General features: G+C 43.8%; 1 protein-coding gene across 3 annotated transcripts in view; it reads right to left on the bottom strand.

The window, feature by feature from the left end:
• LOC126260845 (xenotropic and polytropic retrovirus receptor 1) overlaps positions 1 to 18,271 on the bottom strand; it is a 308,009-nt gene that overhangs the window by 71,637 nt on the left and 218,101 nt on the right. For all 3 annotated transcript variants that reach the window (XM_049958248.1, XM_049958249.1, XM_049958246.1), the window contains exons 2-4: positions 7,787 to 7,876; positions 7,420 to 7,573; positions 7,083 to 7,330 (exon numbers count right to left, since the gene is read on the bottom strand). In XM_049958248.1, coding sequence (XP_049814205.1) covers positions 7,083 to 7,330; positions 7,420 to 7,573; positions 7,787 to 7,855 — 471 coding nt within the window. In that variant the 5' untranslated portion in view covers positions 7,856 to 7,876. The remainder of the gene's footprint in view (positions 1 to 7,082; positions 7,331 to 7,419; positions 7,574 to 7,786; positions 7,877 to 18,271) is intronic.

Here is an 18,271-nt window from a genome sequence, read left to right as displayed (position 1 = left end):
TCCATAATTGGATTTATGGCAATGGCAAACAGTACAACACTTAGCACGGAGCCCTGGGGTACCCCGTTTTCTTGGGAGAAAGTACGGGAGAGAGTAGTGTTCACCCGCACTCTAAATGTGCGCTCTGCCATAAATTCGCGAAGAAAAAGGGGCAGCCGACCTCGAAAGCCCCAAGAGAACAGTGCGCGGAGGATGCCTGTCCTCCAACAGGTATCGTATGCTCTCTCCAGATCAAAAAATATTGCTACTGTTTGGCGTTTCTGGAGAAAATTGTTCATGATATAAGTGGAGAGAGAAAGAAGATGGTCAACTGCAGAACGATGCTTTCAGAAACCGCATTGGGCAGGTGTTAAAAGACTGCGGGACTCCAGCCACCAAGCTAAACGGCAATTTACCATACGCTCCAAAACCTTACATACACTACTCGTGAGAGAAATGGGGCGATAGCTAGAGGGGAGATGTTTGTACTTTCCAGGTTTCGGAACAGGAACAACGATAGCTTCCCGCCATCGTCTGGGAAAAGTACTGTCGGTCCAAATTCGATTATAAATGCGAAGGAGGTAACGCAGACTATGGGTTGATAAATGCAACAACATTTGGATGTGGATACCATCTGGTCCTGGGGCAGAGGAGCGAGAAGAAGAGAGTGCATGTTGGAGTTCCCGCATGGAGAAAACAGTATTACAGCTTTCGCGATTTTGAGAGAAGAAAGCAAGAGGTTGCACTTCCACTGCACGTTTCTTCGGGAGAAACGTTGGCGGGTAATTTGAAGAGCTCGAAATCTCAGCAAAGTGTTTACCCAAGGAGATAGAAATTGTGACGGGGTCCACTAACGTATCACGCGCAACAGTGAGCCCAGAGACCGGGGAGAAACTAGGCGCGCCAGATAACCATCGAATTCGACTCCAAACTTCCGAGGAGGGAGTGAAGTTGTTAAATGAGCTAGTAAAGAATTTCCAGCTTGCCTTCTTGCTATCGCGGATGATGCGACGGCATCATGCACGGAACTGCTTATAGCGGATACAGTTGACCGAAGTAGGATGGTGGCGGAAAACGCGAAGAGCACGTCGCCGCTCACGTAGTGCATCACGGCATGCCTCGTTCCACCAAGGAACTGGGGGGCGCCAGGGCAATTCGGAGGTGCGTGGTATTGAATGTTCCGCAGCTGTAAGAATAACGTCGGTAAGATGTGTGACCTCATCGTCGACGCTAGGAAAGTGACGGTCATCGAATGTCGCTAGAGACGAAAAAAGTGTCCAATCAGCTTGGGCAAACTTTCAGCATCGCGGGCGCATATATGGCAGTTGAGGCTGCAGTCTAAGGACACATGGAAAGTGGTCACTCGAGTGTGTATCATCAAGGGCGAACCATTCAAAGCGCCGAGCTAGCGGAACAGTACCGACCGAAAGGTCCAAATGAGAGAAATTTGTCGTGGAGGCAGACAAAAATGAAGGGACCCCAGTGTTGAGGCAAACTAGATCCGCTTGGTGGAAGACGTCTAGCAATAGTGAGCCACGTGGACAAGGATGTGGAGATCCCCAAAGCAGGTGGTGGGCATTGAAGTCCCCAACCAGCAAATAGGGGGGTGGAAGCTGACCACGAAGATGAAGGAGATCAGCTCGTGCCATTGGTGTGGACGATGGAATGTATACAGTACAAAGAGAAAAGGTACATCCAGATAGGGAAAGACGGACAGCGACAGCTTGGAAGGTGGTTAAGGGGATTGGGTGATAATGGAGAGTATCATGGAGAAGAATCATGAGTCCACCGTGGGCTGGAGTGCCTTCAACAGAGGGGAGATCAAATCGGACGGACTGAAAATGGGGGAGAACAAAACGGTCATGGGGACGCAGCTTTGTTCCCTGAAGACAGAAGATGACCGGCGAGTAGGATCGTAAGGAGATCGACAATTCATCCCGATTGGCTCGAAGGCCACGGCTATTCCAGTGGATAATGGACATAGGGTGAACAGAAAATGGAGGAATGTGACCAAGGTTGCTGTCAACTCAACGACTGCTCAGAGCTTCCGACTGGCAGCATGGAATGGCATTCAGCCGAAGGCAGAAGATCCTGATCCATAGGTTGTTCAGGAGCAGCTCCTGCCACCAGCGATCGGCCGGTTGATCGGCCGCCAGCAGTGCGCCTCAGCGACACAGAAGACGGCCGAGGGAGATTTCCGCCAGGTGGTGCTGTAGATGGGACACGCCTTGGCGGAGAAGGAGATGAACTGGGTTTCTTATTAGCCTTCTTGGAAATATGATGTTTAGATGAAGGAGGAACCAATGGTTGTGAAGTTGGGGTACGTAAAAAATCTTCACGAGTATGCTCTTTTTTTGAAGTCTTTGTGTCTGACTTTTGGGCTCGAGATTTAGCAGAACCTGATGAAGGGTGAGCCATAGAGTGGGCAGGCGAAAGTGGTGAGGTTGAACGGGCGATCTTTGCGCTGTCCGATCTGATGACCGTGGTACTAAAGGTGAGGTCGCAAGTCTGCGTGGCTGCCTCCTTTGTTGGCCGAGGAGAAGCAAGGACAGTGCTGTATTTTCCTGTCTGAGGCACGGTGGGCTGTCGACTGGCGAATAATTTTCGAGCAGCAAAGGTCGACACCTTTTCCTTCACTCTGATTTCCTGGATGAGCTTTTCGTCTTTAAAAATGGGGCAATCTCGAGAGGAAGCAGTGTGGTCACCCATACAGTTGATGCAGCGAGGGGATGGAGGTGGAAAAGCACCCTCATGGGCATCCTTGCCACACGTAACACATTTGGCCGGATTGGAACAGGACTGGCTGGTGTGATTGAACCGCTGACACTGATAGCAACGCGTAGGGTTTGGGACGTAAGGGCGAACGGAAATTATCTCATAGCCTGCTTTGATTTTCGATGGGAGTTGAACTTTGTCAAATGTCAAGAAGACAGTGCAGGTTGGAATGATGTTCGTGTCAACCCTTTTCATAACTCTATGAACAGCCGTTACGCCCTCGTCAGACAGGTAGTGCTGAATTTCTTCATCAGACAATCCATCGAGGGAGCGTGTACAAACGACTCCACGCGAGGAATTTAAAGTGCGGTGCGCTTCAGCCCGTACAGGGAAGGTGTGGAGCAGTGAAGTACGTAGCAACTTTTGTGCTTGGAGGGCACTGACTGTTTCTAACAACAAGGTGCCATTCCGTAATCTGGAACAAGACTTTACAGGACCTGCAATTGCATCGACACCTTTCTGAATAATGAAAGGGTTGACCGTGGAGAAGTTGTGACCTTCGTCAGACCGAGAAACAACAAGGAACTGTGGCAATGATGGAAGAACTGTCTGTGGCTGAGACTCAGTGAACTTACGCTTGTGAGCAGACATAGTGGAAGGTGAGGAAACCATTGCAGAAGAATCCCCCATGATTACCGGCGTCTCCGATGGCGCGCTCCTCCCTTGTGGGGGCCCTCTCTGAGGGCACTCCCGCCTTAGGTGATTGTTCACACCTCAGGTCACACCTCCCGACAAACGGACGGAGGGACCAATCGGCACTTTCGGAAGGTATCAGCTTGGGTAATCACCCCTCCCTGGGCCTGGCCGTTACCAGGGGGTACGTACGTGTCCTACCTGTCTCCCTGGGGCAGGGAATTACGTGTTACCCCATCACCGGCTACGCATGGAAATGCGTGGGTCGGCCTTCAGACATGCACAGGGAGGAAAAAAAGAGAAAGGGAAAGGAAAGAAGAGGGGTCTCAAACACTGCAGCGGAGAATAGGGCAAAGAGAAGAGGTAAGGAAAAGAGAAGGACAGAGGAATGACTAAGACTTGCAAGCGGAGAAAGCAAAGAATTTGTTACAGTTTCGAGTGTCCGTCTCCTGAAGTAGGCACAAACCATACTCCCAGAGGGGGAGAAAGGGAAGGAAAGAGCCAGAGGTGGGGGGGGGGGGGGCGAAGATGGGGGATAGGGAAGGTATGCAGCCCGGGAAGGAAGGAAGGCCACATTAGCTCGGGGTCCCGTGCTCACCACGCACGTATCCACAAAAGAGTTGTGGACCCCCTGGGGGGTATAACAATGTTAACATTTGTACATCTCTTACCAATATCTTCATATATCTGTTTCTCACAAACATCATGTCGTCTTTCTCCATGCCCTATGTCTGGTACAGTTCTTTTCAAATATTGTCTCAAGATTATATTTATGACCACACCTATGTGGTCTTTTCTTTTGTTTATTAAAATTTCATCATTTTTTTATTTTGCTTGCTCTTATAAAATCTTATATTAGTTGTATAGGTGTCTTATAGCTTTTATTAATTTTCTAGGATACCCATTACTTTTCTTTGCAGTTGAAAGTTTATTTTTGTTTACATTATCCAATTCATTTATGAATTTTATAAAATGTATGTGAGATTGTAACTTGACTCATAGTGTTGTCTCAATTATCTTTTGTAGAAGAAGCACATAGTCTGTAGTTGATAGTCCCTTCATCAGTTCAGCGTGTTCACATCAACAAGAATTTCAGAAATTATTTTAAGTTTGATATTTATTATTATATACAGTGTTGAGAACACACACTTCTGCCTTTTAATGGTCATTAAACTTACCTTTCTTGAACAAAGATAATACTTCTCTTTTTGCCATGCATCAAGTATTTTACTACCTTACCGGCACTGATGATAACTAACCAGGTTTAGCGTCTTTGTGTGTCACATATGTTTCTTCTGCTCCCTTTTCAAACTTGCTATGCTTTCTTGTTGTAGTAAGTTCACTTCACGCTCTTCATCTATCTGATGGACAGTGTTGCTGAGCTTCGTGGTTATTCCATTCTCCTCCCCCCCCCTCCCCCCTCCCTCCAAAAGGACACCTTTTACTGTTAGTAGGCCCTACTGTCACATCTTTTAAAAATCCTTAAAAATCTGTGCATCTCTTAATTGAGTCTTGAACTTGTCATATATTAGAAAATAATGTATACTTGTAAATATCCCTTCTCCTAAAGAAGATATTTATGATTCATGCAACTAAACTGTTCAGCTTCATTGCCATTGTTTTTGTAATGACCCTCCTTGAATGTCCATGTTGCAATAAAATGCCCATAGCATTAAATGTTTGTATTATTAATCTAACAATGGAAAGTCCAGTTTGGATTGTCAACAATATTGTGAAAAGGGAGACTGCTACTCACCATAAAGATGGCACATTGAGTGGAGGCAGTCACAACGAAAGGAGGGTTACAAATTGAGCTTTATGCCAAAGCTGCCTTCTTTCTGAAGAAAAAGGCTTTGGCTGGCAGCTCAATGTGTGACAGTCTTTTCATTGTGCCTTTCTGCAACTCAAAGTGTCATTGTTACTGTGTGTAGAAGTCTATCCTTTTCATAATATTAATCTGTCATAGCAGATGTTTGCAGATTATCAGTCTCTTCTATCTTGGTCTCTTTAGGGACATATATTTGTACTTTGTTAACCTCTATTTACTAATGATGTAATCATTCAGTTCTTTGATTGCTTTATCTTTTTCTTTGTTTTTGTTGGGACTGCAACTGGTACATTTCCTTCTTCAGCTTTCTTTCCAGTTTCATTTATTTAGGTTTGAGTCTCCTCATGTTCCTGGTGACATTTTTCAATCTGCCTATTGCTATACTGGTGATCTTTGCAAAAGTGATCGGCAACCTTTTGGGCACCTCAGCCAAGTGTGCAGCCTACATGGCCCACGCACACCTCAGCAGCACAGACTCGCTCCATTGCAGTAATGGACAGACGCCAGGTAGTAGTTCCAGTGCTAGTAGAGGCTGCCACTTCCAAAGGAACTACTCACATCTGCCACACACATGACCAGAAAATAGTGCCGTGAGTATTTTGCCACTGGCCCTATAAAGGTTGGCTCCAGAGCTACACAAGTCAGTTCTTCCAGCTTTGAGAGCCTCTCCTAGCCCTCAAGTGGGTACTTTCACCCCATCATCTTGCGACACTCTCAAAGCCCATCGTAGGGACCAATGCCACTGTGTTCAGCCTTCATTGTTGTTCCCTTGGTGCACTCAGACTGTATCCAGGATAGAGTTTTCTGTTCATATGCTTGGTGCTATTGTGGACAGCTTATTTGGACTTAGAATATTTTCCATACAAGTGTATTTGTCTATAAAGATCCTAATCGTGTTACTTTGTCAGATTATGTAATCATCATACTGTCAAGTCTTCACACCCGTGAGACACTGTAATGATAATTTTGTTATTATCATTGAAGCAGATGTTTCTTTCATTGATCAATAAACTTTGTAAACTTGATTACCATTTCCCTGCATCAGTGTGAGTGATACCACATGTATGATTCCAGTTCTCTTGTCCTTTTCACCCTTTGGTCACTAATTTTTAAAATAATTACCAGGAAATGTTTTATAACTCTTGTTGGCAGTTTAAATGAGGAACTGTGCTCAAAGCACTGAATGCTAAACCAAAAAAGTTGCTGGCAGACTGCACAAACTGCCACTTTCATTATCATAATAGCCAAATTGCCTGAAATGTAATATGAGCTAGTGCCTAAACTTTCCTGGTCTCCAGATTTGGTCCCTTCAGATTTTTCTCTGAATGACACGACATACCTACTATAAATATGTTTAGCATTTGATGTTATTACTTTTGAATGTACACTCAAAAGCTACAGTATGTGTGTGGAATTTTAAAGATTACATTGAGGGACAAAAAACAACTTTTAAAAAGGATATGTTCTGTTATTTGTTTATACTTGCATATATAGCAACACTGTTATTGCAAAAAAGAATTGTAAATAAAAATAGATCATTTTTTAAAGTTTTAGCTTCCTTTGAGGAACTTATTTTTAGGGCAATTAAGAATGTTAAACCTCAGTAAAGTAGTGATAACCGAAAACTATAAAATATTCTATTTAATGATGAGGTTTGTGCTTTTCATCTATAACACTGCACATTATTTTATAAAATGATACAGATCCTTAAATATAAAGGCACAACATTTTACTATAGACAGAAAGTAAATGCATTCTTTTTAAAGAGATCACTCAGTACCACAGGCGTAAATATTCTCTGACAGTCTGATTTCATTATATTATACTGAAAGTCACATATATTGAGAAACAGCACAGTGTTACTCACCTTATCGTGTTTTTTGAGGATCTTCCGAAATCCTGTGAAATTCAAAGTCTGATAGTTTTGCAGGAGGATCAAGCTTAGGTAAAATTCACTAAATGCAAGCTTCAGCTCTTGTACTTTCCTTGCAGGAAGACTAGGCTTAGCTTCACTTGACCTGAAGACTGATTTGTTGACTTTGCCATCTACAAGTGCAGCTGTTTTGAGTTCACTCTGTAATGCAGCAAATTTTCGTGTAGCTTCGGCTAATTTTTCTGCAAATAAAGAACACATGGCTGTCAATTTCTTTCATTTTTCTTTCAGAGAAACAAGATGACAATACAAATCACTATTTTGTTATTACCAGAATAGAAAGTATTGATTTTCTTCAGTTCATTGTCACAGTACTGGAAAAAGTGATCATCAAAATTGGCAAAATGCCTTGTGAGAACCTCAGGCTCCACAAGTTCTGCTGAAGGTGCTTCCTCTACAGCATTATAGAGCATCATTTTCATTTCCTGCAAGAAAATGCCAACATTTAAACTCTAGCTGCTTACCATTATGCCCCACAGAATGTTGCAAGATATATTTGAAAGTATAGACGAACAACTAACACCTTAAAAAAAGAAAACTATTTATCCACTGTCAAGCAAAGTAGTACTTAGCAAACTAAGCATCCATCACCATGTAAAGAATGATAATATATGATAAGATTAATGCAAGGAACTGACCTCATAGCTGATGTACTGCTTTCGCCATTCTGGAGTAATATGAGCTCCCAAGTGCTCAGCAAACTTCATTGTGATGTTTATTCAAGCATCCTATTATTGAAAAATAATGACACAGTATAATTTAAGCTGTACATCACACAAATTCATATAATATTCTATGATACTGTAGAGGTTATTGTGTAAAGAATAGTAACTGAACAGCAGAAAGAGTATTTGAAGTGTGTAGATAAAGTCATTTGAAGGAGGAAAGAACACACAAAGAATATTCTGAACAGTTTGTTTGGATTCTTTTCCTATAGCAAATGTTACAGTTATATTAATAATAATAATAATAATAATAATAATAATAATAATTTCAATCATGAACGTAAGATTTATTTCAACATTCGTAAATGGATATTCTCAAGAACGCTGCCAAGTGCATTGCCTCATTGAATTCAATGGTTTTATCAGATCACTGAAGTTAAGCAACATCGGAAGTGGCTGGCACTTGAGTGGGCAATCACCTGGGAGTGGAGGAGGTTGTGAGGGGAAGGGGGAAGGGGGAAGGGAAGGGGTTGTGGAGTGGGAGGGGGAGGGGGAGGGGAGAGGTACACCATGTGGTGTTAGCTACTTTCCTTGTGTCTTTAAGGCGAAGTAGTGGAGGGGTGATGGCATAAAGTCCCTAACAGCTGGTCTTGCCACCAATACCCTGGATTAAACCCCAAACTTCTCTGTAGGAGTGAGGGCATGTGGCACTGTTGATTGTGATCTATCTGCCAGAGGGGGACACTGAGCTCAGCACTCCCTAGGTGCTATTTGAGAGGATTAGGCGATGTGCCAGCAATGGGTTGCACCCTCTCCCTTCATCTGTCATCATCATCATCCAACATGAACCTCCACATAACATACACACATTACAGTCATCTACATAGACACACTTAAATACATTGTGTTGTGGGCTAGGAAAAACATTTACAATTAGGCAGCTGAAACTGCCCTTCAGGGTCTGCCAGCAAACAGTGCAAAATGACTTTACTTTCATTCAAACAGAGTTAGTGCTACAACTAAATACAGGTTTTTTGATGAGGGTTGCAGAAACATTCATGTAATCCCCCCCCCCCCTCCCCTCCCCCCGATCCCCGATGAGTTCCACTATATTCTGTTGTCTTGTTAGTGTTTTATTAGACTGCCAATTGAGCTTCTTCTCATGTTCCTTTAACAAAGATACCGTGTTCTTATTAAGTACGAAAGAGAGAGAGAATGGTTCACTTTGGATGGGTGATGTGGACATCGAGATCCAATTAGCTGACATGTAATATGTCAATCTCTAGCAATGAGTGACAGAAATTTAAAAATTCACTGTCTGAATAAGTTTTCATTCCAAAACATCTTATATTCTTCAAATTTAGAAATTAAACATTATATACATTGAAGGTTTACTGTTAAATGATACTTTGCTGAAAATTATTGAGGATATTAATAAAAAATAATTAAAGACAACTACATTCAATATTGCGTGTTATCTTATTTTAGGTGCACCAAAAGATATGACTTTTCATATGTTGAATCTGTGCTGACTGCCATTTCGTTTATGATTTCTTCATATTTTTCCTGCAACCATTTTGCTATCACTTCCTTGCACTTCCTGTTGATTTATAGTGTTAGTGTTCTTTTCCTTTCTTGAATATTTTTCTCACTCATCCTTTAGTCAGTTATTAATTGGGTAGTTAATAGTTAAGGGTAAAGCTGGTGGCAGACTCCAGTATATTGGTACTGAGAAAATGTTTTCAGGGTACGAGGGAGTTTGCTTACAAAACTCTGGTAAACCCACCCTAGAAGATTGCTGTTTGGTATGGGACCCACACAGTTGAGCAGATTATAACTAAGCCTGCATGAGCATTATTATTGTCTTTCTGATCATTAATATACAATATGAACAACAAGGATCCCAAAACAATTCGCTGGGGCATCTTCAATCCAGTCACAAATCGTTTTGGTACTCTGTGGACTTGTGTTACTAAGCATTGGTATGTTACTTAGTTAAATGCTTCCCAGAACTCAATGAATACCGCACCTGCCTGACTGCCTTGATTCATGGCTTTCAGGATGACATGTGAGAAATATGCAGGTGGGATTTTTCATGAGTCACATTTGTGGAAGCCATGCTATATGGCAAAGAGGAAGACTTTCTGATCAAGGTACAGTTGTGAACTCAATATTTTTCTAAGATTCTATAACAGTTGGCTGATAATATAATGGACAGTAATTTTGTGTTGCTCACTCCTGCAACCCTTTTTGTTGACAGGTGTGGCATCTATATCCATCCTCTGAAAACCACTGTGCAGTGCATGGCACAGGGTATGTCCCATTGTACCAGTTATTGGGCTTTTTCCTGTTTTTTCAGACACATGGACTGTGGGAAGAATGATTGGTAAATGCCTCTGTATGTGCTGTCATTAATCTAATCTTGTCCTCTTGATCTCAATGGGAGAGATATATAGGAGATTCTTGTATATTCATCGAGTTGTCACTTAAAGATGTCTCTTGAAACTTTGTTAGTAGACTTTCTCATGACAGTTTCCATCTATGCTTTCTTTCGGCTGGTGAGCACAGTCTTTCTCTTTGAGGGATCTACAGTATATTATTTTTAAAAGAGGAGCCAGCTCTGGTACAGTGCCTGTTTAGAATCTGATAGAGATTCTGTCAGGACCTGGAGCTTTGTTCACTTTCAGTGGTTTCTGTTGTTTCTCAACTTCAATGACACTAATACTTTTATCACTCATCTTTGTAGTGGTGCAAGAACTAAAATGAGAATGAGACAGCACTCTCAGATTTTTCTTATACAGGAACATTTGAAAATATGGAGTATGATTTCCGCTTATGCTTTGCTATTATCAATTGTCACATTATGGACATGGACAACCGGTATTTCTTTGGTTTTTGTAGAGGTCTTTCAATACGATTCTACTATTTTAGTCATCTAAGACTTCGTGGACTGCATGTTTGCTAACTTAAGTGTTTCTGCTAGCTTCTATCTATCTATAGTGCTCTGACGTTTTCTACAATTATTGTGCAGCAGTCTCTATTTCTTTAGGAGGTTCTTTATAGAGGTCATATACCTTGCATGATCTCTCCCATCACAAACTATTCCATTCGGTGCTTGGTCAATAACTTGGAGCTAAATGTTTCAAGTTAATCTCTGTGTAGTTTAATGAACAAATAAATCCTTCTACTTGTTTCAGTCACCATTTGAACTTTGGTAATCATAGTTACTACTACTGCCTCATGAGTGGCTGTCTCAACAACCAAACTTCCTGGCAGGTTAAAACTGTGTGCTGGATTGGGATTTGAACCTGAGACTTTTGCCATCATGGGCAAGGGCTCTACTGAGCTACCCGAGCATGACTCATGACCCATCCAAACAGTTTTACTTTTTCCAGTACCTCTTCTCCAAGGAAAAGGTCCCAGGTTTGATTCTAGGTCTGACACAGAGTTTTAATTTGCCAGGAAGTTTCATATCAGCACACATTCCACTGCTGAGTGAGAATTCGTTCTGTTCTGAACAACCTGTTCTAAGTACATCTATACCTATAGCTACATCTATATCTACATCTATATCTGCATGTATATGATTACTTTGCAGTTCATAATTAAGTACTTGGCAAGGGGGCATCAAATCACCTTCAAGCTATTTCTCTACCATTCCACTCTCGAACAGGGCACAGGAAAAATGAGCACTTGAATCTTTCTGAGCAAGCTCTGATTTCTCTTATTTTATGATGATGATGATGATGATCATTTATCCCTATGTAAGTGGGTGCTAACAAAATATTTTCACACTGAGGAGAAGGTTTCTGATTAAAGTTTCATGATAAGGTCCTTCCGCAATTACAAATGCCTGTTTTTAATGATTGCCAGGCCAATTTGTCTTTGATATCCGTGGAAGACTCTCCCCTATTTCGTGATAATATAAAACAAGCTGCCTTTCTTTGGACTTTTTTGATGTCCTCCATCAATCCTATCTCATGCAAATCCCACACTGCTTAACAGTACCCCAGAAGAGGGTGGACAAGCTTAGTGTAAGCATTCTCTTTAATGAAACTGTTGCATTTTCTAAGCATTCTGCCAATAAATCACAGACTTTTGTTTGCTTTCCCTCAACATTATCTATGTGATCATTCCAGTCTAAACTGTTTGCAATTGTAATACTAAGTATTTACTTGAATTTACAGCCTTTAGATTTGTGTGATTTATGATGTAACCAAAATTTAGAGGATTCTTTCTAGTACTCATGTGCATGACTTCACACACATTATATAGAGTCAATTGTCACTTTCCCACCAAACAGATATCTTGTCTAAATCTTTTTGCAATTGGTTTTGATCATCTGATAACATTACAAGATGGTAATTGACAGCATCATCTAGAAACAATCCAAGACGGCTGCTCAGATTGTCTCCCACATCGTTTACGTAGATCAGGAAATGCAGAAGGCCTGTAATACCTCCTTGTTGAATGCCAGATATTACTTCTGTTTCATGTCTCTCTCTCTCTCTCTCTCTCTCACTCACTCTCTCTCTCACACTCTCACTCTCAGCAGCAAGGTCATCAGCACCCTTACACTTAGCGAAGCAAATGAATGAGGAGATAAACTCTAAAATTGATGCACACTCATGCACTCGAAATGACCACACAGTCACAATCTCACATGCACTAAAACAAATTAGAAAGAGGGAAAGTAGCTATACATGAAATTATAACACAAAGGAAACAAAAGACAGTAGAACTAAAAGAAAAACACAGGTAAATGTGATTGGCTGACCGCTTACAAAAAAACTTAAAACAATAAAAATATCTCCCCAAAATCTTGTTAGAAATAATGGACAGTTCATAAAACTTTAAAAATCAAACCACATTCATTTGAACATCACTTAAAATACTGCAAAGATTCTTTGACAAATCTGCCGCAGTCTGCTTGTTGGATAATAATATACAATCCAATAAAATGTGGTGCACAGTTATCTGTACACCACAAGCACGTCACATTGGAGTAAGAAGCTATGCATCATAGGACAATGGCCTATGCAAAGACGAATAAGAAGGACCTCATCCTTTCTACATGGCTGGAAAGAAGTACGTCATGGCCAAGTTGTGGGCTTTGATACGTGGAGCTTATTGTCAATCACTTCCAGCCACTCATCTTCCCATCAATGTGTGGCTTTGTACCTCAACAGCAAGGTTATAGCATGCATGGGGATGGCACACTGAAAGAACTGAGAGGCATGACATGCCTCCTTGGGTGCTAGATCTGCCCTTTCATTCTCTGAAATACCCATACACCCTGGTACCCAGCAGAAAGACACCTCCTTCCCCAGTTGTAGTTGGAGGAGGGTGTCCTTATATTCTGGATGACTTTGTCTTCTGGGTACAAACGTTGTAAAGAGTGAAGGGCACTCAGAGAATCTGAACAGACAAGAAATTTAGCACTGGAAGAACGTCTCATCTGCTTCGGTGCCTGCATGGAGTCCCCCAGCTTGGGACCACCCGTAAAGACAGCTACAATGTTATGGTGGTCATATAAAATGTTGCAAAATATCACATTAAAAACAGAAGCAGGAGTGCAATGTTTCTTGCACTGCACTAAATCTAAAATTATGCTGGGCCTCTACAGCAGCCAGGGTGGCAGACAATTAAAACCCTGGATTTGGTGTTGTACTTGCTCCACGTTGACTGACTCCAGCACACATTGCATGCAGATCCCAAACGGCATTGTGGCTCATGGACGGTTGGAGAAAAGGCATTCCAGAGGTGGATGAGCAACAGTATGATAAGCAGGTGAAATGGGAGCTGCGAGGAATTTACGTACATACCTGATGCACCATGAGGAGCTGCTGCCAAATCGTGAATGGAAGGGCCTCAGCACAGAGACTCAGTATGGGGCTGGCTCTATAAGCACCCATGGCCAGCTGAGTCCCCTCATGGTGGATATGTCAGTGATCTTTAAATAAGAAACCCTTGACGATCCATACACTATGCACCCATAGTCCAGCCGCAAATGCATAAAAGCCCTATAAAACTGGAGGATACACCCACTGTCCACTCTCCAAGACCTGTGGCTAAGGCACTTGATGAAGATCAATGCCTTCAGGGTTCTGGCTTTCAGGTCTCTCAGGTGGTGCAACCACGATAATTTGTGGTCAAAAACAAGGCCCAGAAACCTCCCTGAGTCTCTAAAGTGTAGGACGGTGTCCCTCAAATGTCAGACAGATAAATTAAAAATATGATGACAACAATTAAAATGAACACACACACACACACACACACAAAAATCCTTATTGTAGACGTGATACTGTTTATGGCTATGGCAAAGAGGGTAATTCTTAAAACACTGCCCAGAGGGACACCATTCTTCTGCTCAAATCGATGAAGATGAGGTGGTGGCCACGAAAGCGCCATTGATGTAATTGTGAGAGAATGCAGTGCCTGCAAGTAGTACTGCATGGCATTACTGATATCAAAGAATATGCCGATACATTGATGTTTACATAGAAAAGCCTGCCAAATAGCCTCCTCTAGCAGGGTCAGGTTGTCAACAGTGGACTGAAATCTCAGGAATCAACACTGAGAGAAGCTAAGGAGTTGCGTTGTCTCTAACAACCAGAGCAGACGACAGTTAACCATGGTCTTTCCTGCACAGCTCGTTAAGGCAATACTCCGATAACTACTGGGACATGTGTGGTCCTTTTCTGGTTTGAGGAGAGGTGTCAGAATTGCCTTCATCCACGAGTTGGGGAAGTTGCTTGTCTGCCATATGAGATTAAAACATTTGCGGAGGATTTCCTTTGAAGCCACTGGCAAATGTCTAAGCTTGCAGAACCACATTTGATCGTGACCAGGTGTAGTGTCATGAGTTTCAGTCAATGTTGATTTGAGCTCCCACGTGGAGAAAAGAGATTTGTAGGCCTCAGAACTGTTCGATCTGAAGTCCAACTTCCCCCTTTCTACAGTCACACAGTAACGACGAAACACCGGATCCTGGCAGTAGTTTTTACAAAATGCTCGCTTGTTTCGAGACACCCCTGTTTCAGCATTGCTGCTATTGGTAAAAGACTGCATTTACTGGAAATCCTCTGGATGAATTCCCATACTTTTGTAGAAGTAGTGAAACGATTGATGGAGTCCAGGAACGCTTGCCATAACCTTTTCTTCCTCTCCTTAATAACACGTCGAGCCTTGGCTCTCATGACTCAAAAGGCTCTGAGGTTGTCTGCTGTCATCCATTTTGGTGGCTTCTCTTCAGGTACTGCTCCATCCAGTAGGTGAATGCGGAGTGGGAAGTGGTCACTGGAATGAAGGTCATAAATGACCTCTCACTGAACGTAGTCTACAAGGTGGGAGAGCAGAAAGAGATTGGTTGGTTGGTTTGTGGAAGTGAAGGGACCAGACTACTAGGGTCATCGGTCCCTTTTTCCATGAATCTGAAACACCCACAAGGAATAAAAACAACAATGAAGATGACAAGAGACGACACAGGACAAGAAAGACACAGAAACCAGACAAGCGGAATTAAAATCACACCAAGTGTGACAGTGGTTGGCCGACCATAGAAAGAAAAAAAGAAAAAGCCAACCACCAAGAAACACACTAAAAACCCCAGTCTAAAATCGTATGCCAAAGGCCAGACTCAACACACAAAAAAGGACAAACACTTAGATCAAGCGAAAAAACCCCGTGCACGAATAAAACTCAAAACTAAATCTGCCATTGCAACATCATCTGATAAAAATGCAGGAAGCGTATCAGGCAGCGCAAACGTCTGCCTGAACGCAGTTAAAAGCAGGCAGTCCAACAAGATGTGGACCACAGTCAAAGCTGACCCACAGCGACATAAAAGTGGGTCCTCGTGGCGCAATAAATAGCTGTGCGTTATCCAGGTGTGACCAATGCGCAGCCGACAGAGGACAACAGAGTCCTTGTGAGAGGTCCACAAGGAGGAGCGCCACGCACCGGTAGCCTCCTTCATAACCTGAAGTTTGTAGGGTGAAGGAAGGGCGCGCCATTCTTCACCCCAGTGTGAAGTACTTTCTGCTGCAAAACAGACCTGAGGTCTCTCTCCGAAAGGCCAATCTCCAAGGCCGGTGCACCAACAACCTGTTTGGCCAGCGTGTCAACCCATTCATTTCCCGGGATGCCTACATGACCTGGGGTCCACACAAAGACCACAGAGCGGCCGCAATGGGCAAGAGTATGGAGGGACTCCTGGATGGCCATCACCAGACTAGAGTGAGGGAAACACTGGTCGATAGCTCGTAAACCACTCAGGGAGTCACTACAGATAACGAAGGACTCACCTGAGCAGGAGCGGATATACTCTAGAGCGTTACAGATGGTGACCAGCTCGGCAGTGAAAACACTGTAGCCAGCTGGCAATGAGTGTTGTTCATAATGATCGTCTAGAGTAAGAGCATAGCCGACACGACCAGCAACCATCGAACCGTCAGTAAAGACAACGTCAGAGCCTTGAAACGCGGCAAGGATTGAAAGAAAGCAGCGGCGGAGGGCCTCAGGAGGGACTGAGTCTTCGGGCCCTGTGCCAAATTGAGCCGGAGGCAAGGGCGGGGCACACACCTTGGAGGTATACGCAGCGGGGCCTGGAAATGAGGTGGAAGACGGAAAACCGGAAGCCCAGAGAGAAGAGCTCATGACGTGAACCGCGATAATACAGCCTGACTGGGGCTGCCGTTCCGGAAGATGGATGACCAACTGAGGGAACAGGAGATGGTAATTGGGATGCCCGAGCAAGCTACAAACGTGTGTAGCAAAGCAGCCAGTAACAGTTGGCGCCGGAACCGCAATGGAGGGACACCTGGCTCCCAGCAACCGCAATGCAGAAGGGAATTCTGAACCGTAAGCCAAATTACCATAATCTAGATGGGACTGACTTAATGCCTGGTACAGCTGTAGAAGGGTAGACCGATCAGCACCCCAGCTGGTGTGACTCAAGCAATGAAGAGTGTTAAGATGCCACAGCACGTTTAAGCTGCTGAATATGAGACAGCCAAGTCAACCGGGTATTGAAAACCAATTCCAAAAACTGATGAGTCTCCACCACAGCAAGAGGTTCGCCGTCAAGATAAAGCCGCGGCCCAGGGTGAACAGTGCATCGCTACCAGAAATGCATTAAGCAGGTCTTGGTAGCCGAAAAGTCGAAGCCATGCGCTACAGCCCAAGACTGCGCCTTTTGGATGGTCCCCCTTGCTGCCGTTCAGCAGCTGCAATGCCAATGGAGCTATAGTATACGCAGAAGTCGTCAGCATACAAGGAAGCTGAGACAGACATTCCTACCGCCGCAGCGAGCCCATTAATTGCAATCAAAAAGAGGCAGACAAGACAGATTCTTGCGACCCCATTCTCCTGAACTTGGGAAGAACTATGGGAGGCCGCAACTTGCACAAGGAAGGAACGAGGCGACAGAAAATTTTGTATGAAAATCGGGAGCGGACCCCGTAGACCCCAACCATGAAGTGTAGAGAGGATGAGATGTTGCCATGTCTTATCATATGTCCTCCGCATGTCAAAAAAGATGGCGACTAGATGCTGATGGCGGGCAAAGGCCATACGGATGGCAGACTACAGGCACACCAGATTATTGGCGCAGAGTGGCTCTTACAGAATCCATCCTAAGACAGAGCCAGAAGGCCCCAAGACTCAAGTAGCCAACTCAACCTCCGGCTCACCATGCATTCGTGCAACTTGCAAAGAACGTTGGTGAGGCTAATGGGGCGGCAGCTGTCCACCTCCAGTGGGTTCTTGCCAGGTTTCAACACGGGAATTACGATGCTTTCCCACCACTGCGGCGGGAACTCACCCTCCACCCAGATACAGTTGAAAAGGTCTAGGAGGCGTCGCTGGCAGTCCACTGAGAGGTGTTTGGGCATCTGACAATGGATGCGATCTGGCCCGGGAGCTGTATCAGGGCAAGCGGCTAGGGCACTTTGGAATTCCCACTCACTGAACGGAGCATTGTACGATTCAGGGTGGCGTGTGTGAAATGAAAGGCTCCGACGTTCCAACCACTCTTTCAGGGATCGGAAGGCCAGTGGGTAATTCGCAGAAGTGGAACTCTGAGCAAAATGCTCCGCTAAGCGATTTGCAATTGTGCCGGAGTCAGTACAGACTGCCCCATTAAGTGAAAGCGCAGGTACGCTGACGGGGGTGGGATAGCCATAGAGTCACCTAATCTTGGCCCAAACATGTGATGGAGAGGTACAAAGGCCAATGGTGGAGACATACCTTTCCTAGCACTCCTGTTTGTGTTAGCAAATGAGGCAGCGGGCTTGTGCATGGAGCTGTTTAAAGGGGATCCAATGAGGGATGCCGCTTGTGACGCTGGAGTGCCCGCCTGCGATCTTTAATCGCCTCAGCGATCTCAGGCGACCACCAAGGCACAGTCCTCCGCAGAGGAGACCCAGAAGAACAGGGAATGGCAGATTCTGTGGCAGT

The sequence above is a fragment of the Schistocerca nitens genome, chromosome 5, assembly GCF_023898315.1.
Source record: "Schistocerca nitens isolate TAMUIC-IGC-003100 chromosome 5, iqSchNite1.1, whole genome shotgun sequence".
Classification (NCBI taxonomy): domain Eukaryota; kingdom Metazoa; phylum Arthropoda; class Insecta; order Orthoptera; family Acrididae; genus Schistocerca; species Schistocerca nitens.
This window is presented reverse-complemented; position numbering and strand designations above follow the sequence as displayed.